This window comes from Phyllostomus hastatus, unplaced genomic scaffold, assembly GCF_019186645.2.
Source record: "Phyllostomus hastatus isolate PE091 unplaced genomic scaffold, TTU_PhHast_1.1 phas_scaffold_182, whole genome shotgun sequence".
Lineage (NCBI taxonomy): Eukaryota > Metazoa > Chordata > Mammalia > Chiroptera > Phyllostomidae > Phyllostomus > Phyllostomus hastatus.
The window spans coordinates 20,483,788-20,510,972 of record NW_025334013.1 but is presented as its reverse complement, the minus strand read 5'-3'; the positions used below and the strand labels follow the sequence as shown (position 1 = coordinate 20,510,972).

Genomic DNA, 27,185 nt, shown 5'->3' with positions numbered 1-27,185 from the left:
CTCCTGGGGTTTCTCTGCCTGCTTGGTGGGGAGTTCTGAGGCAGGGGAGCGGATGTGGGAGGAGAGCAACGGCCAGGTCAGACATACTGTGTCAACTTCTCTGAGTCCCAGGCTCCTCAGCTTTCAAATGAAGATGAAGATGCCCTTCTAGAGGTCACAGGACCACCTTAGATGGGATCCAGGCTGAGGGCATGAAGGACCAAAGGTGAGCTGGTCTGTGCTGGCTCAGCATAACTGGCCACGCGGAACTGAGCCGGTGGATGAGGGTGTCCTCACCAGTCTGACCAGAGTGATGCCGCAGATGGTCAGACGGTCAGACCCCGGGGGTGGGGGGGGCGGGCAGCAGGGAAGTGGGTGGGACCTCTGACCTGCCCCAGCGTTGAGGGAGAGCAGACCCTAGCCAGGGGGCCTGCATCTTTGATGACCACATTCTCTGGAGCATAACTCAGGACTAGCTGTCGGATGAGTCCGGGCATGCGAACCCTTGGAAGAGTTCTAGAGGGAGACTGTCAGGGACTGACAGGGCAGGACCAAGGTAATGGGGGGCCACTCGAGATGCTGGGGCAGCTGAGAGGTGGGCGGTGGGAGGAGGAAATGATTGACCTCTCCCCTTTACCCTAGGAGCAACTCCTCTGCCCTGCTCGCCGAAGAACCCGCCTCTCCCCTTCCCACACAAGACCCCACCTGCCGTGTGGGCTGGGGGGGACCGGACCGCCGGCTTCGCCCACTGCTCAAGTGGGGCGCGCGACCTGAGCCCGCCTCCGCCCCTCGATTGGGCGCTCATTTAAATGCCCGGCCCCGCCCCAAGCCCCGGGCGCTCATATATAGGCGGCTCGGCGGGCGGCGGGCGGCATTCTGGCGCGGAGCAGATCGGCGGCTGGTGCAGTTGTTGGGTCGGGGACCGAGTTAGGGGGGTGCAGATCGATTTCCCCCGATACCCCTCCCCCTCAGGCTCGAGCCCCACCCCTTCGCCGGCCAGGCCGACCCCGCCGAACCACCCCCTGTGGCGCGAGCCCGGGGTGGCTCCGGGCGCCCCCCAGCAGACCCCCCATCATGGGCAGCCAGAGCTCCAAGGCTCCCCGGGGCGACGTGACCGCCGAGGAGGCAGCAGGCGCTTCCCCCACTAAGGCCAACGGACAGGTGGGTGCGCTGGGCACGGCCCGCCCTGGCCCCCTCTTCGCGTACCTTACCCCCTCTAGGGCCCTGGGCCGGGGCCGCGCGCTTTGTCCGGCCCGGGACACGCGGCAACCCCCTCCCCCGCCTGGTCCCTTTGTTCTCTGCGCCGCAGCCCCCGCGGGTGAAGCGAGGGGAGGGGCGGGGAGGGGGCGCCGGCCGGGCCCCGCCGCCTTCTTTGTTCGCCGCCTTGGCCCCCGGCGCTGCCCCCCGGCCGCCCCGAGTGCCGCGCGGGGAACAAAGGGCCGCGCCAAGGGGGCGCCCAGGGGCCGCGGGGCGGGTACCCTCCCCTCTGAACACTCCACCCGCATCCCTGACCTCCGTGGCCAACAGCCCTTTTTTCAAGGGGTAGCCGAGATGTGGGGAGAGCCTGCGGTGGGTGGGGGGCCGTTTACACAAAGCAAGAAAGCCAGGGAAATAGGCCGTCCAGGTGCGGAGAACAGCGCCCCGGGGCGGCTTCCCGCCCAATCTCGGCTAGCAGGGCTCTCCCGCCTGCCCGGGCTCCGCGGCCGCCTGTGAATCTGCGCCGAATAGAGAGCGCGCCCCGGGGGAGGTGGGTGGGGGGCCACGGGACCCCAGCGCCTCCTGCTGGCCACGGCCTCCGTTCTCGGCCCCAGCACCCCTGGAAGGGCAGGAGGGAGATAGATGTTTGACGGCTTCCCGGGTGTGGGGTGAGGCTACAATCAGACTCGGTTACAGTAGAATGAATCGGGTCCTCATTGTCTGGAAGGGGTCAGCTGGGGGTGGGGGGTGTCGAGTCCTGACCCTTACTGCTGTCTCCTCTGCCCCGCAGGAGAATGGCCACGTGAAAAGCAATGGAGATTTATCCCCCAAGGGTGAAGGGGAGTCGCCCCCTGTGAACGGAACGGAGGAGGCAACCGGGGCCACTGGTGATACCATCGAGCCAGCACCCCCAAGCCAGGGAGCTGAAGCCAAGGGGGACGTACCCCCCAAGGAGACCCCCAAGAAGAAGAAGAAATTCTCTTTCAAGAAGCCTTTCAAATTGAGTGGCCTGTCCTTCAAGAGAAATCGGAAGGAGGGTGGGGGTGAATCGTCTGCTTCCTCACCCACAGAGGAAGAGCAGGAGCAGGGGGAGATCGGTGCCTGCAGCGAGGAAGGCACTGCCCAGGAAGGGAAGGCTGCTGCCATCCCCGAGAGCCAGGAACCCCAGGCCAAGGGGGCAGAGGCTAGCACTGCCTCCAAGGCAGGAGACACAGAAGAGGAGGCAGGGCCCCAGGCTGCAGAGCTGTCCACTCCCTCCGGGCCGGAGAGTGGCCCAACACCTGCCAGCGAGCAGAATGAGTAGCCGGGTGGGGGCAGGTGGGTGATCTCTAAGCTGCAAAAACTGTGCTGTCCTTGTGAGGTCACTGCCTGGACCTGGTGCCCTGGCTGCCTTCCTGTGCCCAGAAAGGAAGGGGCTGTTGCCCCCTCCCAGCCACGATCGATCCCTTTCCACCTTTCCTTCCCTCCTGTGGATTCTCCCATCATCCACCTGGTCTTCCTCTCAAGGCCAGTTGAAGATGGTCCCTTCCCTGTTTCCCAAGTTAGGTTAGTGACGTGAAATGCTCCTGTCCCTGGCCCCACCTCTTTCCCTGGCCCCACCCCTGCAGAAGGCAATTGCTGGTTTTTCCCAATTCTTTTCCAAGTAGGTTTTGTTTACTCCCCAAATCCCTGAGCCAGATGTGGGGTGCCTGTGTCCAGCCTTCCCCCTGTTGAGTTTTTAGTCTCTTGTGCTGTGCCTAAGTGGCACCTGGGCTAGGGGAGGACACTGCCCCTGTCTAGGTTTTTATAACTGTCTTACTCAAGTTCAAACCTCCAGCTTGTGAATCAGCTTTGTCTTTTTTGACTTGGTAAGCAAGTATTAGGCTTTGGGGTGGGGGAAGGTCTGTAATGTGAAACAACTTCTTGTTGTCTTTTCCCCCCTCCCATTGTTGTAAATAACTTTTAATGGCCAAACCCCAGATTTGTACTTTTTTTTTCTAACTTCTAAAACCATTTTCTTCCACCTGGTTTTACTGTAACATTTGGAAAAGGAATAAATGTTGTCCCTTTAGTGGTGCTTTTTAATGAGTGGTCTCTTCTGGGGGAAGGGTGAGACTGGTCAACCTCAAACCTTGAGGGAGGGATATGAAGAAGACAGGTGAGTTGGTGGAGTTCTGTTGTTGGGGGTTGCCCATATCCTTGTGGACCCTCAGAGGGCAGGGAAGTGGAGACAAAGTCAGCCCAGGAATACTGCTAGATGAGCTCAGAAAGGTATAGAAATGTACCATTTTATTACAAAGACTCACACAAAAAAAGAAAATATCTTAAAAATGAAACTACCCATCTCCACCTGCAGAACAGGGCAGGGAGGGGGAACACAGGTCAGGCAGTGTGAGTTTCTTGGCTCACTTGGGGCAAGTGGGGAAGGTATGAGAACATAACCAATCTAAAGATGGCTGGTGTTGCCTTAAGGAGCCTGTGAAGAACAGGGAGTCCCGGAAGACCCAGCCACCCATTCTAAAATGCTCAATAAAGGGCATCTTTCCGAAGCTACTGAGCAGAAATTTGGCTTTCAGGAATTTTGTCCTATGGATGTTTAAGAGAACAGAATCCCTTCCATCCAGAACCAGCACCCTTTATGGTTCAAAATCAAGAATTGGGGAGAGCTGGCAAGGCAGCTATTAGAAGAACTCACCCAGCACATGTGCCTTGTGCTTGGGGCCCTGGTTCCTGTTAGGTCCCTGGGGATATTTATATTTAATATATTTTTATATAAATACACAGAAATAGAAAATATAAAATCTGAGGGGTTGCAGGAGAAAGGTGGAGGACTTTGCAAGAAGCCAAAACTGGAGAGATCTGCTCAGGCCAACTTGACCTCCTCTTTGACCCTGTGGAAAGAACAGAGACTGGTATGAGATAACCCACTCCAGAGGCCTTGCGGCAAAAGTGTGGGTACAATGACTTTCACAGGACCCCAGCTGCTCAGGTGACTGCTGAGGGCCGGGGCTTCCTAGCTCTGCCTAGAACTGCAGAGACAGACTGGTCCCTGAAAGAGGCCTTTGTAAGCGAAACCAGCTGTCCCTGCGCCTTCACTCTCAGTGCAGTGGGACAAAGGGGCTGGTGCACCAATGCCAGGGAGATGGCCGACAGACAGCTCCGTCCTCACCCTTTGGCTTCTTGCTTGTCCTCCTTGGTTTTCTCTTCTTCTGTGACTTCTGAAACATAAAAGTGCACAGATAGCCACGGGCAGCCCCTCTGGAAAGACCCATGGGATCATCGCTTACCCAGAAACCCCTTCCCCACGGGTACAGCTCACTGGACATAAAAAAAGAGAAAAGCCCATCCCAGGTCCACCCAGTGAGCCCTGTGAGAGCAAACAGGTCTGACCGGTTTCCCAACCTGCTAGAGTCTGAACCTGGTGGGAGGAGGCAGCCCCCTGGGAAACTGGAATGAAGTGCCAGGAAAAGGGCTTGGGTGGTATGTGAGAGCCACGCTCCTGACCACAGGGAGCCCGGACATGTCCCTGGCCCTGGAGCCTGGCAGGGCTCAATAAGCCAGTGGAGATGACGAATTGGATTTCATTCTTTTGTAAGCCCTGCCACTTCTGGGCACAACTGAAAGGCCCAAGGAGCTCAGGAAGAGCCCCATAGGAGCCGGCAGGGCCCAAGTCGGCTCCCTCCTCCCAGTGCCCTACATAGATTCATCACCCTCCGGGGCCTGAGGCTCAAGACCCAGTCCTGGCTCAGCCCAAACCCACCTTTCTTCTCTTCTGGGTCTTTCTCTTTTTCATCCTCTGTTTTGACTCTCTTGGCTTTTTTGAAGTTGGAAGAGTTCTTCCGACCACCTTCCCCCTCCTCATCAGAGTCGGAGAACTCTTCCTCACAGGCAATTCGTTTGTCAGAGGAACAGACTGGGAAGCAATGGGAAACATTGAGAGAGCAGGAGAGTCTTATCTCTGGGTCTGTGCCCAGTGCTTCCCTGTTCCTGTCCTCCAAGAGACACCAAGGGAAGGGGACAAAGAGAAGGGCGTAGGGAACTCAGGCTCCCTAACTGTTCCTACAGGCACTGGAGCTTGGAACTTGGGTTTCCCAACAGACGGGTAGCTTGGGAAGAAATGTGGAACCAGGAATAGTGGAAGGGAGTCAGAGCTGCCTACTTGGTGGGAAGTACAGGACCCTGGGTCTGGGTCTTACTCGAGATGCGCTTGTCAGGGTCTTCTTCGTCCTCATCACCACTCTCCTCTGGAATGGCATCCTCAGGGATGGCCTGCATTTGGACCCCAGGTGCGTGGGGCAGCATTCTCAGGTTCTCAAACAGTCGCTGTCTATGGCCAATGGTAGAGAGGGTGGCTGGGCTCTAGTTAGGGACAAACCACAGCCTGGAATGTTCAATCAAGGGTGCCTGGGGATGTACTCACTTGATTTTCTCCAGGTATTCATTTGTGTTCTGGTTAGTCATATTGGAAGGACTGATGTGAAGCTTGAAATCTGGTCCAAAGTATTCAAAGTAGTCGTTGTACGGAAGCTCTAATTGAGATAGTGAATAAGAGAATTGTGAGACCTGGTTGAACCATGGGACCCCGAGAGAAGCATTTGTAGGTTTATCTGGACCTGTCAGCCCAACTATCAAAGAGAAGAAAGCCTCTCAGATGGGGTGAGAAGGGTGCCTACAGTACTTCAACCCCTTTTAATGCCATTCTACAATGTCCGCACCGGTCGGGGTGGTGCGTGTGTCTCACTATGAGAAGGCCCAAGCCCCTGGTTTAGAAAAATTTAGGTAATACACACTAGAAGCACTTCCTTACTACCCCAGCTACCCTACAGAATACAAATTCCACTGATAAATAACCACTGATACTTCTGTTCACACCAAAAGAGGGACGGGGGCAGGGTCAAAAAGTACTCAGGGAAAATGATGGCTATGGTCTGACAACCACAAGAGAACAAGCAGGAGAATCAATGACTAGTATTGGAAGAGAAGAGGTCATATGCCCAATGGGAAAGGAGTCGTGAGCTTGAGGACATGTGAGCTCCAGCCCCACCCAGCCCAGTGTGGCCCTGGAACTATTACCATTAGGAATCTCTGTGTCCAGGGCCACGGCTGTTTCATACGTCCAGCACCGGGCAACATTACGAATGGTGTAGCCACCTCCTCCCAGCATCAGCATAGGCAGGTTAAAGCTCTTCACAAATTCCACACACTTGGCGTGTCCTTCGGTGGGAGAAGACGGTGCTAGGTTACAGGAGCACCCAAGAGGACCCTGCTCACCCAGCCCCATGCTACCTGGCCTCACCTTTGATGGTCAGATTGAAGCAACCTAACCGATCCCCTGACAGGGAGTCAGAGCCACACTGTAAAACGACCGCACTGGGCTGGAACATCTCCATTACTTTGGAAATGACCTAAAAGAACACATCCCGGTCACCACCAGCCTCAAGAAAAGCTATGTGATGTCAGGGGCAAAGAAAAGGTGCAGCGCTTCCTCCCGTGCTTCACCATCTACTCCAACCATGCCGTTCTCTCACATGCTGGGCGGTAGATAGAAACAAGTATCAGCTCAGGGTCCTGGTTTCCCCATTTTGGATTTCAGTTTTCCAATCTGAAAGATCTCCAAGAGCCTCCTAGGTTTACTAACACTGGACCTAGAATGGGCTCCCCATCAACTCCCTGAGTCCCTCCTTTCGCTGCCTGGGCTCCAGTGTCACGTCCTCTAGTAAGTCCTTCTGACCCTCAGCTGCATCTGTTCTGCTCACCTGGTCCTACAGACTCTGAGCCTGATGTTGGGAGCAACCAGCTCACTTTTTCTAACTCATTCTTACAACCAGAATCTGACATTACTGAGGACAGAAACCATAAGTCAGGCTTCTGTCATCCTTACTACCAGGGACACAGTCTGCGTTTGGTGCTTGCTGACTTTATTAGGCTACTCGATTAATGGTTCCCGCTGCTTACAGGTGAAGATTTAGCTCCTCAGGGTGACATTCAAGGCTTCCTTTGAAATACTGACCCCAACATACATTTCCCACACCCTTCAGCACTCCTCCCACACATCACACTAGCCTACATACAGCTACATATTGGCACCACTGTTCCTTCTGCTGAATGCCACCCCTCCTCCATCCAGCCCGCACCCCCTTCTTCACATGGGTAACTCCTCATTTTTCAAAGTCTAGCTCAAATGTCACCACCTCTGTGAAATCATCTGACTGCCCTCTCCCCGGCCCAGGCGGCAGTCTGACTCTCACTCCTCTGTTCTTCCTCAAAAACAGTACTGGCTGCACACTGCTGGGTGTGTGCCTGCCTCCCACACCCGACCAGGGGTGTCCAACCGCAGCCTGCAGGCTGCATACAGCCCAGGATGGCTCTGAATCTGGTGCAACGCAAAATTGTAAATTTACTTAAAACCTTTTTTTCGATCCTCAGTTTTCATTAGTGTTTGTGTATTTAATATGTGGCCCAAGCAAGACAACTCTTCTTCTTTCAGTGCTGCCCAGCGATGCCAAAAGGCTGGACACCCCTGCGGGCCTAGACCGTGAGGTGTAGACCACAGATCATGTCTTAAATACCCTCATATCCAACAGAGGGCCTGACTCACAGAAGGCATCAACAAATATTTGGATGAGTTTTGCTTTCAGAACTGAGCACAAAGCATGCAATCCAGGGTTTAAACACATCTCCCAACTAGCCTCTCAGGGGGAGAGATCCCTGAGACACAGTGAGGGTGCTCTGCTACCCCTCCCTCAGACCAAACCTGTTTGTAGCCCAGGTGCTGGATAAACTACTTACCGGCTTGAAAATAGCCTCGTAGGACTCGTCATCAATCCCATCTCGAAGCGGGTAGTTAACAGCATAATACTTGCCTTTCCCAGCCCCAATATCCTAGTCAAGGGGGACAGTAAAGTAAAATTGAAAAATGAAGCTAGGAAAAAGTTCAGGGTTGGGGGCTGGAAGGCTAAAGAAAGAGACAGTGATTCTAAGAGAGACAAGCTGGGCCCATGAGGTGGGCCAGGGGCAGAGCAGGGACACCTTGGGGATTAGTGCCATTCCCCTCAATGGCAAGTCTAACATCTCTTGACCTACCACTGAGCCTGTACCCAAATTGAGAACTGTTTATGGGGCCAGAGATTAAATATCCTACTCCACAGCACAAAGACCCTACCTTTGGATTGGGTTAGAGCTGGCTGGTGACTGGGTCACAGAACACCTACCCACAACAATCCTCTCCAGAGAGCTTCAGTGCTCTCCCACCCCTACCCACCCACCACCCTCTCCTCTCTGGGGAGGGACGGAGGGGAAGCAAAGAGAGAAAAAGAGTTCTTCAAAATAGTAAATGTTCAGTTATTCTTATGTTTGCCATACCACACAAATGACTTAGTGCCACTTTCTCACCTCAGGGTTACTGGCATGACAAAGTGGCTGGTCTCACTGTACTCAAGCTAACAACAGAACTGTTTGATGAAGTAGCTCCTGGGGGTTCTTACACGTCCATGGATGGAGTCATTAGGGGGAGGTGTCTATTAACTATTCGATATTAGATGCAAAATTCATGTACTTTTCTGGGGAGAGAGTCCATGGGTTTCAGTCCAACGGTCAAAGGGGAAGTAACCTAAAAATGTTAACAAACCCTGAGATGGTTCATAAGGGTCCCGATTCCTAGCCCAGGGGAGAGAACATGATGTTTCTAGACTAAAATTCAAGCCATATGGGACATGTGAATAGTGTAATGCAATTCAGCTGTGGCTAGGAGGGAAGTGCATGAGTCAGGGGACCCCTACCCCTCCCAACCCTGTATGTCCCATCTCTTCCTTCCTCCAGAATGAGGCAGGAAGGAGACTATGGGCAGGTGTCCCAGGCTGGAGTATGGTGTTCTGAATGGCAGAAGAGACAGGAAGCAGCTTTTGGTGACATAAGACAGGAGAGTTAGAGCTGGCAGCTGAAGGTGAGCTGGTTGGCCCCTGAAGGGAGTTCTCACCCGTAGGTCCCCAGTTCCTGGGAAGTACTCTCCATATTTATGAAAGGACACAGTCATGACCCGGTCTGTGGTATAGAAGGCCTCTTCCACGCCATCGCCGTGGTGAATATCAATGTCAATATACAGCACTCTCTGGTGATACCTAGGACCAAAAGGGGGTCAGGGATCTGGGAGCTCTTTCATAGTGGGATGCGCCAAGGGCGCCAGGTCCCAGCTTACCGAGCTGGCTGCCTCCCTCAGGTATCTCTAAGCACCAGAGACGTGGAAACTGGCTGAAGTAAGGTGGCAGAGCGGCAGGGTGTCTCCGCAGGCCTGACCAAGCCGACCAAGTCCGATCTTCCTACTCTATAGCCAGGGTCAACTCCGGCCACACAGGGACACTCTGGAGGCAGGATCTGAGCAGCACCTGCCCCTGATCTTGCCGTGGGCTCAGATCAAATCAAGACCCCGTCAAGGAGAGAATGGCCAGAGACACTCACCAAACATATCCTAGCCAGCATACCGCTAGGAAAAGCAAACTAGGGAGGCAAGCCCCAGGGAAAGGTAAGTGGGAACCTGGCCTAAGGTGCTCCTCCAAAAGACAAGGCCAGGCAGGCATACTTTAGCAGTTCCAGGATGGCCAAGACGATATCATTGACGTAACAGAAGCCAGATGCCTCAGACTTCTTTGCATGGTGCAGGCCCCCAGCCCAATTCACAGCGATGTCCGTCTGCTGCTTATTAAGTTTCACAGCACTTGCTGGGTGTGGGAAGAGAGAACATAAGCCTATTACCAAGCCACTCTCCCCCTCCCCGTCTCCCAAAGAAACCCAGAGAACCCAGTGAGAGGTAGGACCTGCCTATAAAAACAGCTATACTGTACAATCCACAAGCCAGTCTTCACCCTCCCACCCCATTCCAACAGGGCTGCTAAATGGGATTAGTACTTTAAAAAACTATTTTCCAAACTGAAGGTAGTAACCCCTCAGTATATCTTAAAATTGGTTTAGTGGGTCATGACCAGTATATATTTTTAAATGAAACAGAGTAGAGTAAAAATATGAGAATGACAGTAAAGGTAACTGCTCTTCAGTAAAACTGGCTTCAGAGTGAGAAAGGGTTTTGAGTGCATGTGTGTGTGTGTATATGCACAACCTGGACTGAAAGTATACATGTACTTCTTACCATGGTTCACAATAAGACAAATTTTGAAGATACCAAAGGTAGTAGAGGCTTAAAGTACAAACAGGTCCAAGAAGTGAGAGAGAAATACACACTCAAGTGTTTGAGTGCATTTGTTAAAATGTAATTTTAACAGAAATAAAAACATGAAATAATCCAAATGACCCAACACGAGGGGACCAATTATATCAACTGAAGCAGGTCCGTAACATGGAATAATCATGTAGCCATTAAAATTCATGCTGTATCTACTATAGATAGGGAAACTTTAAAGATTTACTAAGTAAAAAAATTGCAGCCACAAATCTATATAGATATAATGCACACAATTTATATGAAACATAGATGTATATATATTATGTCAAGATATATACACATACAAAAACAAACAGATACAAAAACTCCAAAACAGTGAGAATGGTTATCCATGGCAGTGTAATTGTAGGCATTTTCTTTTTTCGTGCACTTCTTTATTTTCTGAGATTATACTGGATGGTGGGAGGGAGGAGGGAGGAGAGAAAACAATGATCATGAGAAAATAAATATTTGTTAAGCCCTGGCCGGGTAGCTCAGTTGGTTAGAGCATCATCCTGATACACCAAGGTTGTGGGTTCAATCCTCAGCCAGGGCACATACAAGAATCAACCAATGAATGAATAAATAAGTTGAACAACAAATTGATGCTTCTCTCTCCCCCCACCCCTTCCTCTCTCTCTAAAATCAATCAGTAAAATAAAATTTAAAAAGAAAACAAGCATTTGTTAAGAAAAAGTGTTTAGAGTAATCCTAGAGGCAATCTAGAAGTTAGTAATGGAAGTAAGCAATACATAGGACATCTTTCTGATCTCAAAGATAACTACCATGCTCTTTTGTTAGACACAAATGATACTTCCCATTTTTATGGCACTATGCAATTCACAAATTGCTTTTACATACAACATCTCAACAACCCGTAAGGTCAGCTGGGAATTCCTGTATGTAAGATCGCACAGCAGGAGAGGACAGTCAAGAACACCTGTCAGTACCATGTCAGAGGTTGAGCCTGGGTTGGGACTGAACCAGGACATTTGGAAAACCTAAGCCAAAAACCCACAGGACCATTTCATATGGTCACAGATCAACCCTACTAGGACAGTGACCTCAAAGACAGATCTCACTATTACAACCCAGCACAGAGCTCAAGGAGGGAGGTGTGTTCCTTACCCACAGAGCCACCAGTAGATAACTGACAGAACTCAAACAGGCCGTCAAATACCGGACAGTCCTCACCAACGTTGACTTGAAAGACATAAGCGAAAGGTTATTTTCCAGAGTTTCCTTTAGTTTGTGTTTAGAGATTTATGAGCTGATGGAAAAAACAGAATTTGGATTCAGAAGGCTTGGGTTCTAGTTCAGACTCTACTACTTACTGGCTGTGTAAGTGACCATTGCATTTAACTTCGTTCAGCTGTGGCTCGTTATCTATAACAAGTGATCATGAGATCCACCTTACCCAGTTGTTGAGAAGATTAATAGAAATCTTATTAGATGGGGAAGCATTTAGCAAGTAAGTACTTGGAAAATGCTGATTCATTCCTTGAGGGAGAAAAATTTAGCCTATTCTTCCAGCCTGGGTTTTTTCCTGGACCTCACTCTGGCTGACCAACAAGGAAATGGACAGGGACCTATAAAACTATCATTCTCTGAATGTTTAACAACATGCCAGACACTGCTAAATGCTTTCAGTACCTGATAGGATTTATCCTCAACCATATTAGGTAAAATTTGGTTCTATTTTTTAAATGGGAAAACAGGCTCTGAGAGGTGAACTGCTAGTAAATGGCAGAGGCAGTATTGAAGTATTTTGGTCTGTCTGTCCTAAAAACCTATGAAAAATATACTCTGGCTTTTCCCCAGTGATTTCTCATCTTATCTTCATAACAACCCCATGAGCCGGATGGACAGATAACCCCACTGCAAAGGAACAAACAGATACAGAGAAGTTAATTGAGTTGCCCAAGGTTATACAACCAGGCAATGGCAGAACCAGAATCAGAGTCCAGGTGTCTTGAGTCTCATGGTCCAGTGCTCTTTCTACTATACCCACAAGTGACAACTGGAGTAAAGTTATTTCAGGCCTAAAGGGGTAAAAGTACCGACTAACACATAATGATGAAATGCATGCAAACCATAATGTAAATGAAACAAACAAAAAAAAAGACAGGAAGGGAAGCACACCTGAAGGCTGTAGACTCATAGAGCTAGAAGAATCTTATGGCTCCAAGTCTCCTCTCAGAAAAGGAAACTGAGGAGACATCAATGATACACAGGAAGTTAAGAGGCAAGGGTAGGGCTACAGCCTTATTCTCTTGTCCCAGCCTTTCCACTGCATCCACTATTATCAATAGGGGTTCCCAAATTAGAGCAAGGAGGGGGGACCCCTAGGATGAAGAGAACAGGAGAGCCCAGCCTGGACTGTGGTGACCTCTTGAGACACAGCTGAAGCTCAAGGTGTGCAATAACCACAAGAGTTACCAGTTCCCGCAATACCGTAAACTTGGAGGGTGCCCTGCTCTGATGTCCTGCCAACACAGTGCTCTGAGGAAGCGTGGCCTGCATGAGGCAGAGTGCAGTGGGTGGCTCTCTCCCCAGCTTCCTGGGTAAATACTGGGAGATCGTGTCAATAAGAACTTTGGTCCCTGGGGCAAGGCTATTTATCCACTGGCAACCGATCCCCCCTCTGGCTGCTTCCTCCTGCAGTGGGTTTCGCCTGTCTGGGTTTCCAGATTTTGCTTGCATTCCCATTCGGGATGTGGAGCCTCCATGGGAGGAAATGGTGTTTTAGACACAAGGAAAAAATATTTCCCTCCAGGCCCCAAACCAACATGTGGCTCAAAAGGCAGCCCATTGTTCCCAGCTCAACAAGTTGTGTGATTAGAGACGGAAAGAAGGGAAAATGGGAAGGCAGACCCTCATTTGGACTAATTTGTAAGGTGAGGAAGGACTTTTTTATGGGTTTTCCATTTCCGACTATAAATACTTTTCTCATTCCTAGGCTGTCTTTAGATGGCAGGTGAGCAATATTGGGTGAGAGATGGGGGAGTGGAAATGGGTAGAAAGCCAGTAAAAAGCATAGTGCAGGAAGAGATGCACGGGATTGAACACTGACTTCTGGACAATGCTTATACCTTGGCAGTGATGGTAATGGGGGGGTGGGGGGGTGGGAAGGAGGAAGTAGGAAAGAAAGGTATGTGATCAACAAGAGGTGCCCGGGGGGCTTCGACTGTATTGGTAGTATTTTCTTTCTTAGATGGGTCGTGGGTACATGGATGTTCATTATGTTATTTTCTTATACTTCTTTTATGTTTGAAATATTTTACATGCAACATATTTAAAAACATTACAGAATCAGGAGACTAGAATTCCATTCTCATTCTACCACTGGAGAATTCCTTTTTCCATTCTTTTTTAACAATATTTTATTTTTTTGCCCTGGCTGGTATGGCTCAGTGGATTGAGTGCTGGCCTACGAACCAAAGGGTCGCTGGTTTGATTCCCAGTCAGGGCACATGCCTCGGTTGCAGGCCAGGTCCCCAGTAGGGGGCATGGGAGAGGTAACCACACAGGTCCCTCTCTTTCTCCTTCCCTTCCCCTCTTTAAAAATAAATTTTAAAAATCTTAAAAAAAAAAAAAAGAATATTTTATTCTATTTTTAGAGAGGGGAGGGGGGGAGAAAGAGAAGGAGAGAAATATCAATGTGTGGTTGCCTCTTGTACACCCCCTACTGGGGACCTGGCCCACAACACAGGCATGTGGTATGAGAGGGAATCGAACCAGCTACGTTTAGGTTCAATCCACTGAGCCACACCAGCCAGGGCTCATTTTCCATTCTTGCTGTGTGACTCTAGTAAAAGCATTTTACCTCCCTGGGTCTCAGTTTGTACATCTATAAAACGGACAAGATTGGCTCCAAATTTTACCACCATAAGTCCCTTTTATCATGTTTCCCCCATGAGCCTCACGTTCTGACAGACTATCTGCCCCAAAAACTGCATTTATTCATGTTCCCATTTTCGCTTCTTATCAAGCTTCTCAAAGACTCAAAGTGACCACAAAACATTTATCATTCTAGCCAAGAGCAAGGAAACCTGACTTAGTTGGTCTTGTTACAGGTACTACAGGTACAATTTCCTAGGTTAGGTATTGGTAAATATTTAAAAAGAGCACAGTTCTTACATCCCTGGTACTTCTGTAGACACCCCTGGTTAAAAAGCAGACTAAGTACACTAAGTGACATCTCTCTATAACCCTATAAATCAAGGCAATAAGGTACCTTGTGGTCCTTAAAGAACCTCATTCTTCCTACTCCACATCTTCAATGACAGAAAATCCCAGACCTAGTTTATGAATGCACAAGTTTAGAGTGTTGGTTTCAGGAAAATTAGAGCAATCTGGGAGCCAGAGCCAAACTTGTACACTCCCAAGGTCCTATTATTTTGTCTGCCTTGACAGATTTGAAAATAAAAAAGTTGTAAGTCATACTGGTGAATGCTACTATTCAGTGATAGTTAGTGCTCTGAATACATTATCTCACTCATCCCCTGCCCCCAACCTCCACCGTGAGACAGGCACTACTGTCTTCTTTTTAGAGAAGGGAAAACAGGCTCAGAGAGGCTAGGAGACTTATTCAAGAACATATTTCTACGTGGCAGAGCTAAGGGATTCAAACCAAGACATGAAACTCGTTTTCTTGCCTCAACACCAAGCTGCTCCTCTATTAAGAGCCGTCTCTGCCGACAGTGGAGCCTGACTGCTAGCCTACATAGGTAATGAAAACCCCTAAAGCCATCTAGAGCAAAGGAATGAATTTGTCTCACCTTGAAAGGAAATAAGACCCTGTTAATTCAGAGAGCAAATACTTCACTTAGAGGGGCCAGCAGCTCCTGCAGTCGTGAAATGTAATGTTTCAAAGAAGGTCTCTGTGGTTCTGTAATCATTACCTGCACAATTATTGCAACAAATAAATAATTTTCCGCTTTGGGACTCAGACTACTTGTGTCCAGTAGCAACAAACAAATGCCATGGATTTCCTGATATTTCAAAATAAGCTGTCATAAGCTATCAAAACCTCTTCTGAACAATGCTGTTACAGTACATTGCTTTACTGATATCTTAGGTGCTAAGCAAGAATTTCTAAAATAACACAAGTGAAAAGGCATGTATGATAGTTCTTCCCAATTTTGAACATATTTTCCCCCACAGCTACAATATTCCCCCAGAATTCCTACAAATTGAGTGCTGCTTCTAAGATGGAATCTGTTCTGAGTTTCAAGTCCCAGAGGGCAGGGGCAGAATCACCTCAACTGAAAGATTATATCATCTAGAGTCTGTCCTAACCAGCTGCTGAATTCTTTTTTTAAATTATATTTTGATTATGCTATTATGGCTGTCCCAATTTTTTCCCCATGGCCCCTCCTCCACCCAGCACTCTCCAGTCTCTCAGGCAATTCCCACACCTTTGTTCACGTCCATTAAATTCTCAATGAATACTAACACAGTAGGAGCAGGTCAGTTGTACAGGATGACATCCAGTCCATTTTACAAAAGAAAAATCTGAGGGGAAGGGACTTCCCCAGTTAGTTGTCAGAGCTGGGAGCTGTGTCTATGTTCCCCACTCCCAGGTCAGTACTTCTTCCATTACAATAACTATAGTTTTCTTGGCAAAATGTTGTGAACCTAACTGGACAAGGTTCAATCTCTGTTCCTTACAATCAGAAACAAGGAAAACCAGACTTGAGAAAAAAGTACTTTCGAACCCTTGGGAGGTAAGGGAAATCAAGTGTCAGCTGAATGGGAGGTACAAAGGAAAGCAGGGTGGGCTCCTCCAACTGAAAAGGAGACCCAAATGGGGGCTTAAAGAAAAGGAGAGAACAGAATGGACTTACATCTCTGCATCTGCTTGCTATACTCAGACATGTTATCTGGGCGGATGGAGCGCAAGAATTTTATGTAGTCATCACTGTGATACTTGGTCATCTCTTCGGCATTGGCTTTATGAGGGCGCTAGAGGGTAGAGAGGAGAAAGGGCACGTTATTCTTGACTACACACCAATCTTCACTCGGCCTAGTTTGAATGCATATCTGCCTAGCATTAAACTAGATGCTGTGAAGGATAAAAATAAATTATCGGTTAGATTCTGACCTCAAGAAACTTGCAGTCTAATTAGGCAATAAAACTATCAAAAGAGAGTCATTATCAGAAGACCCAGACTGCAACTCAAACTCTGTTGCTTAGGCAAGTCTACCTCTTGAGCTTCAATGTCCTTATCTATTATATACAGATAACATCTACCTTACAGGGAAGTTGTAAGAAAGAATGAAATTGTTAAATCTTTATAAATTGTGAAGCACTTTACAAATTATTACTTCTTCTTCTTTTTCTTTTTTTGTATCCTTGTCCCAGGATACATTTATTGATTTGAGAGAGAGAAAGAAAAAAGGAGAGAAAAAAATTGATATGTGAGAGAAACAAAGATTCAGGTCAAAGGATGATGCTCCAACCAAACAAGCCACACTGGCCAGGGCCAAATTATTACTTCTTTTTATTTTACTTCTTAAAGATGTTATTTATTTTTAGACAGAGAGGGAGAGAGGGACAGAGGGAGAGAAACATCAGTGTGCAGTCACCTCCCACATGCACCCCACTGGGGACCCAGCTGTAACCCAGAGTGTGTGCCCTGACCGGGAATTGAATCAGCGACCCTTTGGTTCACAGACCAACACTCAATCCACTGAACCAGACCAGCCAGGGCTACTTCTTTTTAGTATCAAATATGACAATATATAATTATGGGCCAAATGGCTCCAAAAACTCAAAAAGAAGGGGTGACTAATAATTAAATTACAAGGTCAGGCCATGTAATATGAAAAATACAGACATCTACTGAAGAAGATAGAAGAAACATTGTACATAGGACAATGATGCCTCAGTCCCTTTCAAAGTAGGCACCTTGGGACCTTACACAGTTCTCCCAATAGCCATTAGCTGCCCCATCGATGGTGTGAAATCTCTTCCATTTCAAATGTGATTTTAGTTTTGGGAAAAGCCACAAGTCACAGGGCACCAAATCTAGGCTATAGAGGGGCTGAGTCATCTGGGTGGTTTGATGTTTCAACAAAAAACTCTGCAAGAGACATGATGCATGAGCGGGTATGTTGTCGTCATGAAACTGCCAATCACCAGTTGCCCATAGCTGCAGCCTTCTGAATCATCTGAATAGTTTCTGTAGAGGAATGTTCAAGCTTAACACAAAATCTAATGCAGACTAGTTGCTCTGCTCAGTCATTTTGAATGCAACAGCCACACAGTACACATGCTTACTCAATGGCGTCTACCACCCCACTGACTAGTACAGTGAGGTCATCATTGTTCATGCATAAACATTCCAATCCACTCTCCTTGGGTGCCAGGTTACATCGATGTCATATAAACTATTCTCATTATATTAACAGTGGCTGGACTTTTTCCAGACAGACCTTGTAGATGGAAAATCTTTTATAAATCATCACACCAACAATTCTGATGACATCCCTCCCTTTAAAACTTGACATGGTAATTTTCTGGGTAGCCCAACATTCTGATTTCTCCTTCCCTCTTTTAAAAAATTTTCTTCTCACCCTGACTGGTGTGGCTCAGTGGATTTGAGTGCTGGCCTGTGAACCAAAGGGTTGCTGGTTTAATTCCTAGTCAGGGCACATACCTGGGTTGCAGGCCAGGTCCCCAGTGGGTGGGTAGGACATGAGAGACAACCACACACTGATGTTTCTCTCCCTCTCTTTCTCCCTGCCTTTCCCCTCTCTAAAAATAAATAAATAAAATCTAAAAAAATAAATTCTCTTCTCATGCCCTGACTGATATGGCTAGGTGGATTGAGTACTGTCCTATAAACCGAAAGGAACCACAAGGTTGCTGGTTCCATTCCCAGTCAGGGCACATGCCTAGGCTGCAGACCAGATCCCCAGTTGGGGGCATGTGTGAGGCAACCAAATGATGTATCTCTTGAACATTGCTGCTTCTTTTCCTCTCTTTCTCCCTCCCTTCCCCTCTCTCTAAAAGTAAAATAAAATCTTAAAAAATTATTATTAGGACTTCCGGCAAGATGGAGGCATAGGTGGACGCACCGTACCTCCACGCACAACCAAGATTAGAACAACAATTTAGAGGCAGAATAACACCCAGAACTGACACAGAATTTATCTGAATGGAAGTTGGACAGCCAAGAAGTTGAAGTAGACCCGTTCATCCAGACCAGTAGGAGGGGCTGAGAGGAGGAGCGGGCGCAGGTCGCGGCGCGCGGAGAACAGGGAGAACTGGGCGCATAAGGCAACGGGGAGCGGGTAAGCCTTCCAGGACGTAGCAGTGGACCCTGAGAACGCAAGCGGCAGCTGGCGGACTCAGTGAGGCGGCATTCTGGACCAGGGTGGCATTCTGGACCAGGGCAGAGCTTGCAGCCCAGGATCCCAGAGAAGGGACTGAGATCCCAGGAGAATGGAGCTACCGCCATTGTCCCTCCAACCCCCGCCCCCGCCCCCACATACAATGTCACAATCTAGCGACTGGGGTGCCCAGCACAGGGAAACACCTAAGGCTCCGCCCCTCACCATAACAGGAGCAACCAGACCAAAAAAAAAAAAAAAGAGAGAGAGAGAGAGAGAGATGTCTCAAACAGAAGAACAGATCAAAGCCCCAGGACTCATCCTTTTCAGCCACCAAGAGATAGCCAATCTAGCAGATGTACAGTTCAAAACACTGGTGATCAGGAAGCTCACAGAATTGGTTGATTTTGGGCACAAATTAGATGAAAAAAATGCAGGTTACCATAAAAGAGATGAAGGAAGATGCATGGAGAACCAATAGTGATGGGAAGGAAACTGGGACTCAAAACAATAGAGTGGACCAGAAGGAAGGAAAAAACAACCAAGCAGGAAAGAATGAAGAAATAAGAATTCAAAACAACGAGGAGAAGCTTAGGAACCTCCAGGACATCTTTAAATGTTCCAACATCCGAATTATAGGGGTACCAGAAGGGGAAGAGGAAAAGCAATAGATCGAACACGTATTTGAACAAATAATAAAGGAGAACTTCCCCACTCTGGCAAAGGAAATAGACTTCCAAGAAATTCAGGAAGCTCAGAGAGTCTCAAAGAAGTTGGACCCAAGAAGAAACACACCAAGGCACATCATAATTACATTAGCCAAGGTAAAAATGAAGGAGAGAATCCTAGAAGCAGCAAGAGATAAGGGGACAGTCACCTACAAAGGAGTTCCCATCAGACTGTCAGCTCATTTCTCAAAAGAGACCTTACAGGCAAGAAGGGGCTGGAAAGAAGTATTCCAAGTCATGAAAGACAAGGACCTACATCCCAGATTACTCTATCCAGCAAAGCTGTCCTTTAGAATGGAAGGGCAGATAAAGTGCTTCTCAGATAAGGTCAAGTTAAAGGAGTTCATCATCACCAAGCCCTTCTTTTATGAAATGTTAAAGGGACTTAACTAAAAGAAGATAAAGAAAAACATGTATAGTAAAAGGACAGCAAACTCACAATTATTAACAACCATACCTAAAGCAAAACCAAAAGAAACTAAGCAAACAACTAGAACAGGAACAGAACCACAGAAATGGAGATCACATGAAGGGTTAGCAACACGGGGGTGGGAGGAGGAGAGAGGGGGAAAAGGTACAGAGAATAAGTAGCATAGAATGTAGGTTGAAAATAGACAGGGGGAGGGTAAGAATAGTATGGGAAATGTAGAAGCTAAAGAACTTATAAGTATGACACATGGACATGATTAAAGGGGGGATATGGGTGGGAGAGGGTGTACAGGGTGAAGGGGAGTGAAGGGGGAAAATGGGACAACTGTAATAGCATAATCAATAAAATATATTTTAAAAAAGTATTATTAATGTTGAACCTTTAAAAAAATTATCTTCTCCTCATCCCATCAAGGTAGGTCTTCTTCAAAGATGACACTCTTCTAATTATATAGTTTATAAAGCATTTTCAACTAACATTCTAACATACAGCTAACACTGAGTGTTTTCTCAGTGCCAGTTACTGTTTCAGACACTATGTGCTATCTTATATGATCCTTACAACAACCTTTTAAACTTCATACTATTATCATCCTCACTTTGCAGTAAGGAAACTACAGCAGAGGGGTTAAGTAATTTGCCCAAGGTTAGAAAATAATAAACCGAATTAGGAAACGCAGAGGTCTGGATCCAGGTACAAATCTGATTCTCATTTAATCCTCACTAAATATAATGAAAAATGTTTAAGACTGAAAGATGGACACTGTTTTATTAAAAAAACAAACAAACAAAAAAACACCTATACTGAAAGAAACAAGGCTTGGCTCCAAATACTAAGGTGTTTTCTGTTTGTTTGATTGTTTTTGTTTTACTATTTTAAGCCCTTTTCTCTCTTAGAAATGTTAGCCAAGCTCATTTTGACTCCTCTACACATGACTACCCAAACTCTACATCTTACCATAATTTTCAGGCTATATGATGCACTTCCCCCCAAATTTGGGGGGAAAGTGGGTGTGTCTCATAGTCTGAATGTAGTTTACCTGGCTCGCTAGGGGGGCAGCAGTGGCGGAGCGGGGTCACAGGTTATTAAATATTTTGTCACATTTTTTGCTTCAAACATTTTTTTTTCCTATTTTCCTCCTCTAAAACCTAGGTGCATCTTATGGTCTGGTGTGTCTTATAGTCCTAAAAATACGGTAATCTCTCAGCTCCATGTTCACAATTCCAACAGCTTCCCAGCCAGCTCCACCCACGAATCCCAGAGGCACTTCATATTTAACTTATCTTCCAGCACTTCTCTTTCACTATATTTTGTGAATGATGCCAACATCCACACAGGCCGAAAACCTAAGTGCCAACTTTAACTCCATACTTTCTTGCCTTCCACTTCAATCAACTGTCAATCCCTTTTACATTATCCCTCCATAATCCTGATCACATCCACCACCTTATTCCTCCTATGCTCCCTCTTTCCTGGGTTTCCTATTCTAACCACCATCCACCCAGTTTCTCAAGACAGAAGTCTGAGTTATCACCCTTGACTCCTCTTTCCTCAATCAATACATTCAACTTCTCCTCAAACTACTGCCAATGTATCTATCAAATCCGTCTACTTCCATCCCCAGGTCGCCACATTTTTGCCTTGAATTGTGGCAACAATCTCCTAACTGGTATCCTGGCCTCAACTTTAACAACTTTGAGTCTGTTCTCAATCCTACCACCCTAGAGCCAGAGTAATCTGTCTAAATTTCAACTGAATCATGTCACATCCTCCTAAAAACCCTTCAGAGGCTTCATTACTTACAAGATCAAGTTTGAACTCTTTAACCTAGCTTGGGAAACCAAAATAATCTGGTCTTGATCCCTGCTCACCTTTTTAGAATCCCTCTAAATATTTTATAAACTAGCCCAGGAAATACCAAGTTCAAAGCACTTAAAAGAGCCAGTAGGTAAACTAACTTGGTACTTACACAATCTCATGCATTAATTGTACCATTCTGCCAAGCACAATTTCACTTACAATTCTCCAACGGACTTCTCTCTCATCTTTAAAACTTTGCACATGCTATGCCCTACATTACTATTCTCTTTACCCGCTCTACTCAACCTTTAGGTTGCAATTGAAAAGGTAATTAATTGCCCTAGAACACTGTCCTTGACCACTAGAGTCTCAGTTAAGAAACTCATGGATGCCTTGGCCACCTAACTCAGTTGATTAGAGCATTGTTCCAATAAGGCCAAGGTTGCAGATTGATCCCTGGAGTCAGGACACATACAAGAATCAACAAATTAACGTTTCTACTTCTTTAAAATGAATAAAAAAAGAAAAGAAACTCACTGAAGTAATACCCCTAAGAATCCTTACTTTCCTTATCACATTCAAAGTGCATAAAAACTGCATTTGTTTGGTCCACTCTGGAAGACGAGGAGCAGGTCTGTCTTTATTCTAAGCAACTAGCACAATGCCTGGCACTTAGCAGGTGCTCAGTAAATATCTGTTGCCATAATACACTCTCACTTGGAGTCCTGGCTGGCGTAGCTCAGTGGATTGGGTGTGGGCTGTGAACCAAAGTGTCGCAGGTTCGATTCCCAGCCAGGGTACATGCCTGGGTTGCAGGCTATAACCCCCAGCAACCGCACATTGATGTTTCTCTCTCTCTCTATCTCCCTCCCTTCCCTCTCTAAAAATAAATAAATAAATAAATAAATATAAAATAAACTCTCGCTTAGATTATTTTTGGCCTCTTAATTGGTCCCATTTATATCCAGTCTTATCTTCTTCCAATCCAGCTTCTGTAATGGCGTCACAAAAATCTTAAAAAGTCAATGCCCTGCTCTCAAACATTCAATAGCTCCCTAACTGTAAAAGATTCTGACCCTGGCCAGGTAGCTTAGTTGGTCCCAACATGCCAGGGTTGCGAGTTTAATCCCCAGTTGGGACACATACAATCAATGAATGCATAAATAAGTGAAATAACAAATCAATGTTTCCCTAAAACCAGTAACTTAAAAAAAAAGATTCTAAATTCTGACATGGTAATCGAGGAACTTTAGAAGTTTCCTTTTCTAATCAAATTCCTCCCTGCCCTGTTTCATAAATATTATACTGCAGACAAACAGCTCTTCTTCAACAAGACCTAATGCAGGGCTTCCCACCACAGTGTCTTAAGCATGTTCTTCCTGAAATTTGAAATTCATCTTTATCTCAAATATCTGAAGGACAAAGCCCATCTCAAAAGCTGATTCTTTTACAAAGAAAAAACAAATCTTACTCTAAGAACCCATCATATTCCTCACCCTGACCAGTAGGGCTCAGTGGGTTGGGCATTGTCCCACAGACTGAAAGGTCTCTGGTTTGACTCCCCGTCAGGGCACATGCCTGGGTTGTAGGCCAGGTCCCCAGTTGTGGGTGTATGACAGGCAACTGAGAGATGTTTTTCCCTCTAACACTGATGTTTCTCCCCCTCTCTTTCTCCCTCCTTTCACCGCTCTCTAAAAATAAATAAATTTAAGTCTTTCTTTTTAAAAAAGCAACTAATGAATGCATAAGTACATGGAACAAATTAGTATTTCTTTCTTTCCCTCTCTCCCTTGAAAATCAATAAATGAAAATTAAAAAAAATTCAAAAACAAGTAAATGAATACTATATATTGTTTAGGTACATATGTGTATGATCACTATTTTTTTGAAGAGCAAGACAATAAACACAAAATTTAGAAGAGTGATTGGGTTGTAAGAATGTGGATGTTCCTTGCATTATGAAAATATTAAGTAAATAAATTAATACATAGAAAATAAAATCAGTTTTTAAAAAAGGAGGTCGAGTATAGGCCTTCTTTTGATGCTTATCAGCCAAAGATAATGATTAACCCTATTCTGTGCATCTGAGGTCCAGTTAAAACAAAAATAAAACCCAGGCAATCAAATGGAAATATGGACAAAAAGCTTGATAGAAACTTCAGTAGGGAAACCTGAATGGTCAATAAATATCCAAAAAGGTCCTCAAAGCTCACTAGTAACCAAGGAAATACAAGTTAAAGCAATCGTAAGATACCATTTCACACCTACTCAACTTGGCAAAAAAATAAAAAATAAAATAAAATAAACAGGATGACAAAATCAAGTCAAGAAATTAGAACAATGCAATTCTTCTCCATTGCTGGCGACTGGAACCATGATGGCATTATCTAATAAGTATGACTATGTGCACACCTCCTGACCTAGCAATTCTACTCCAGGTAAGTCCTCTAGTGAAACTGCAGCATATCTGCACACGTTTAAGAATGTTCACAGCAGCAGTGTTAATAATAGCACAGAACTAGAAACCAACTAAAGGCCCACCAGTAATAAAATAGGCAAATTATAGTAACTCTTCCAATGAAATACAGTGAAAATAAATTCAGCCACATGCACCAACATATATGACTCAACATGTTGAGCAGAAAACATATATAAGGTATTAAATATTGCATGGCTCCATCTATGTAACATGCAAACATATAACACTAAAACATGTACTATTTATGAACACACACTGGTAAAACTATATAGAAAAGTTAGGAAGTAATAATCCACCCCCAAGTTCAGGGCAGAGGTTAACTCTGGGAAGAAAATAGGATCAGAGAAGAACACATGGGGTTTAGTAGCCATGTAAATATTCCTTTTCTTAAACCAGGTGGTATCAATTGTAATGTGCTTTGTTATACCTTATATATATATTTTTTAATACCTTACATATATTTTATGAAAATTCTTTCATATCTACAATATTTTATAAAAACACTTTTTAAAAAAAGAACAAAAGAACAGCCCTGGCTGGTGTACTTCAGTGGACTGAGTGCCAGTCTGAGAAACCAAGGATCGCTGGTTCAATTCCCAGTCAGGGCACATGTCTAGGTTGCAGGGCCAGGTCCCCAGCTGGGGACATGAGAAAGGCAACCGATCAATGTATCTCTTGCACATCAATGTTTCTCTCCCTCGCTTTCTCCCTTCCTTCCCTTCTCTCTAAAATTAAATAAATCTTAAAAAAAAAAAAAAAAAGAACAGAAGGCGATGAATAAGACGCCTAGGAATATACAAAATTAGCATCCAAGGCAAGGAAGAGAGCAAGATTTTTGATTACATAAATAGAAAGGTGCCTGGATGAAAAGTGGGGATGTAGATTCTAGGAGAGATTAATTATATGTATGGAGACAGAATTGGAGAAGGGACCAAAAAGGGTGAAATTGTTTGAAAAAGACCTCAACATGTCTCGTTCAGGTATAGGACAGAACACAGCAACTTCCATGAGAAGTCTAAGGAGTATCTTTCAGGACTGATTCTCAAAAGCCATCAATTTCAGAAAATACACTACAATGGCTACCTGTGCTTTTGGAAAGAGAATGCTGGGATCATAGCTCAGAGAAAGCAGAAGACAGAGAGATGAAGGCAGACAAACAATGTTGGTGGAATAGGACCAAAGATTCACAGTCAGTGGAAAGGTAGGGCCAGAGAAAGAAAAAGATCACATTAAAGATAACAAGGTCTAGAGATTTTGGAAGGAGAGGTATAATATGGAGGTTTTGCTTCAGAAGTTTACAATAAGAATCCACACATACGAGATCATGCCAATAAGGTATTTTATTTTCCGTGAGAGCCACTGTTGGTTGCTTCCCAAAGAGCCATTCACCTCCTTCTCTCTTGGTAACACATCCCATTTTGCTTAGGTGTTACTGTGCCCAACCCCAGGGATCAAATGTGTCTAAACCAATCGCTGGTGATGAGCTAAGCATGGCAAATGATCAACTGAAATTTAAGGGGAAATCTGTTAGGAAGTTTCTGGAAAGAGTTTTCCTCTTTAATCAAAGGGGGTATATAAGGTAGGAACAGTGGACAGTGGTCATTTACTCTTGTCCCATTCCTCTTTGGGTTCTGCTATATGAAGACATGCTACTTGAAGACAGCCATCATGTGACTTCAAGGCAGAAAATACGAGGATGAAATCACAAAAGCTAAGGATGGCTAAGCAGACGGGTAGAATGAGCCTGGGTCCCTGATGATGTAGACAAAAAAAAAAATCCTAAGAACATCTACCTCTAGACTTTTTGTTAAAAGGTTGTTTAGGAAGAAAAAAAGGACAAACGGACAGATACACTCACTGGAATCAGAGAGATATGGGTTGGAATCTTAGCCCATCTATTAAAAGCTATGTGACTTTGGGCATGTTAATTATCCTCTCTGAGCTTGTTTTCTGAGCTCTAAGTTACAGTTATTATAAAAATTACATAAAATAGTTCTGGCTGGAGCTCTGGCTGGCATAGCTCAGTAGATTGAGCGTGGGCTGCGAATCAAAGTGTTGCAGGTTTGATTCCCAGCCAGGGCACATGCCAGGGTTGCAGGCCATGGCCCCCAGCAACTGCACATTGATGTTTCTCTCTCTCTTTCTCCCTCCCTTCCCTCTCTAAAAATAAATAAATACATAAAATCTTAAAAAAAAAAAAGAAATACAACTATTAAAAAAAAATAGTCCTGGCTGGTGTGGCTCAGAGGACTGAGGGCCGGCCCGCAAACCAAAGGGTCACTGGTTGACTCCCAGTCAGGGCACATGCCTGGGTCCTCAGTAGGGGGCACCTGATAGGCAACCACACATTGATGTTTCTCTCCCTCTCTCCCTCCATTCCCCTCTCTAAAAATAAATTAATAAAATCTTTTTTAATTTTTATTTTTAGAGAGGGAGAAAGAGAGAGAGAAACATCAATGTACGGTTGCTGGGGGCCATGGCCTGCAACCCAGGCATGTACCCTGACTGGGAATCGAACCTGTGACACTTTGGTTCGCAGCCCGCGCTCAATCCACTGAGCTATGCCAGCCAGGGAAATAAAATCTTAAAAAAAAAAAAGAATGACATAAAATAATAGGTAGCCCTGGCCAGGCACCTAGCAACCATCAATAAATATTAGTTTATTTTTCCTGTCACTTGAAGATAGAATCCATTTTTAAATTTCTCAATATCTCTCACAGAGGTTAATACAGTCCCTGGGGTATGACAGTACTCAACAAAAATATGCTGAACACAAGAAAGAGGGCTTGAGGTGATTCTTGAAGATGAGTAAGGTGACTGGGCCTAGTAAATAACCCTCCCAGTCAGAAAAGGGTGGAAAGAGGCAGAATCTGATCTGACTGACTTGGAAAGGGGGAGAGACAGGAAAGGAGGCAAGCTTGGGCCAGATTAACATGGTGCAGATGTGCAACAGATAGCTCCGGAAGGTCTTGGTGCTCACTATTCCACATTCGGGTATTCTCTTTATCTAAATTCTAGTCTGCTCTCTAGAGTCCCTGAAAA

The 27,185-nt window shown here is 45.9% G+C and overlaps 2 protein-coding genes across 3 annotated transcripts in view; one reads left to right on the top strand and one right to left on the bottom strand.

The window, feature by feature from the left end:
* The first annotated feature begins 855 nt into the window (after positions 1–855).
* On the top strand, positions 856–3,226 carry MARCKSL1 (MARCKS like 1). Its single transcript, XM_045858975.1, has 2 exons — positions 856–1,140; positions 1,967–3,226. Exons 1-2 carry the CDS (start codon positions 1,054–1,056, stop codon positions 2,477–2,479), a joined length of 600 nt encoding a protein of 199 aa, XP_045714931.1. The 5' UTR covers positions 856–1,053; the 3' UTR covers positions 2,480–3,226.
* A 201-nt stretch (positions 3,227–3,427) lies between these two features.
* Positions 3,428–27,185, bottom strand: part of HDAC1 (histone deacetylase 1) — a 37,346-nt gene continuing 13,588 nt past the window's right edge. For both annotated transcript variants that reach the window (XM_045858973.1, XM_045858974.1), the window contains 12 exons: positions 16,216–16,333; positions 11,495–11,569; positions 9,731–9,869; positions 9,131–9,272; positions 7,945–8,037; positions 6,452–6,560; positions 6,229–6,369; positions 5,576–5,684; positions 5,352–5,482; positions 4,916–5,068; positions 4,325–4,373; positions 3,428–4,046 (listed from right to left, as the gene is read on the bottom strand). In XM_045858973.1, the coding sequence (XP_045714929.1) occupies positions 4,019–4,046; positions 4,325–4,373; positions 4,916–5,068; positions 5,352–5,482; positions 5,576–5,684; positions 6,229–6,369; positions 6,452–6,560; positions 7,945–8,037; positions 9,131–9,272; positions 9,731–9,869; positions 11,495–11,569; positions 16,216–16,333 (1,287 nt within the window). In that variant the 3' untranslated portion in view covers positions 3,428–4,018. The remainder of the gene's footprint in view (positions 4,047–4,324; positions 4,374–4,915; positions 5,069–5,351; positions 5,483–5,575; positions 5,685–6,228; positions 6,370–6,451; positions 6,561–7,944; positions 8,038–9,130; positions 9,273–9,730; positions 9,870–11,494; positions 11,570–16,215; positions 16,334–27,185) is intronic.

What these genes read in the sequence shown, in the direction of transcription:
- MARCKSL1 (XM_045858975.1), top strand. Translation starts at nt 1,054, where the DNA reads ATGGGCAGCCAGAGCTCCAAGGCTCCCCGGGGCGACGTGACCGCCGAG. An exon ending in CCACTAAGGCCAACGGACAG is followed by an intron (nt 1,141 to 1,966) that starts GTGGGTGCGCTG and finishes TCTGCCCCGCAG; the next exon opens with GAGAATGGCCACGTGAAAAG.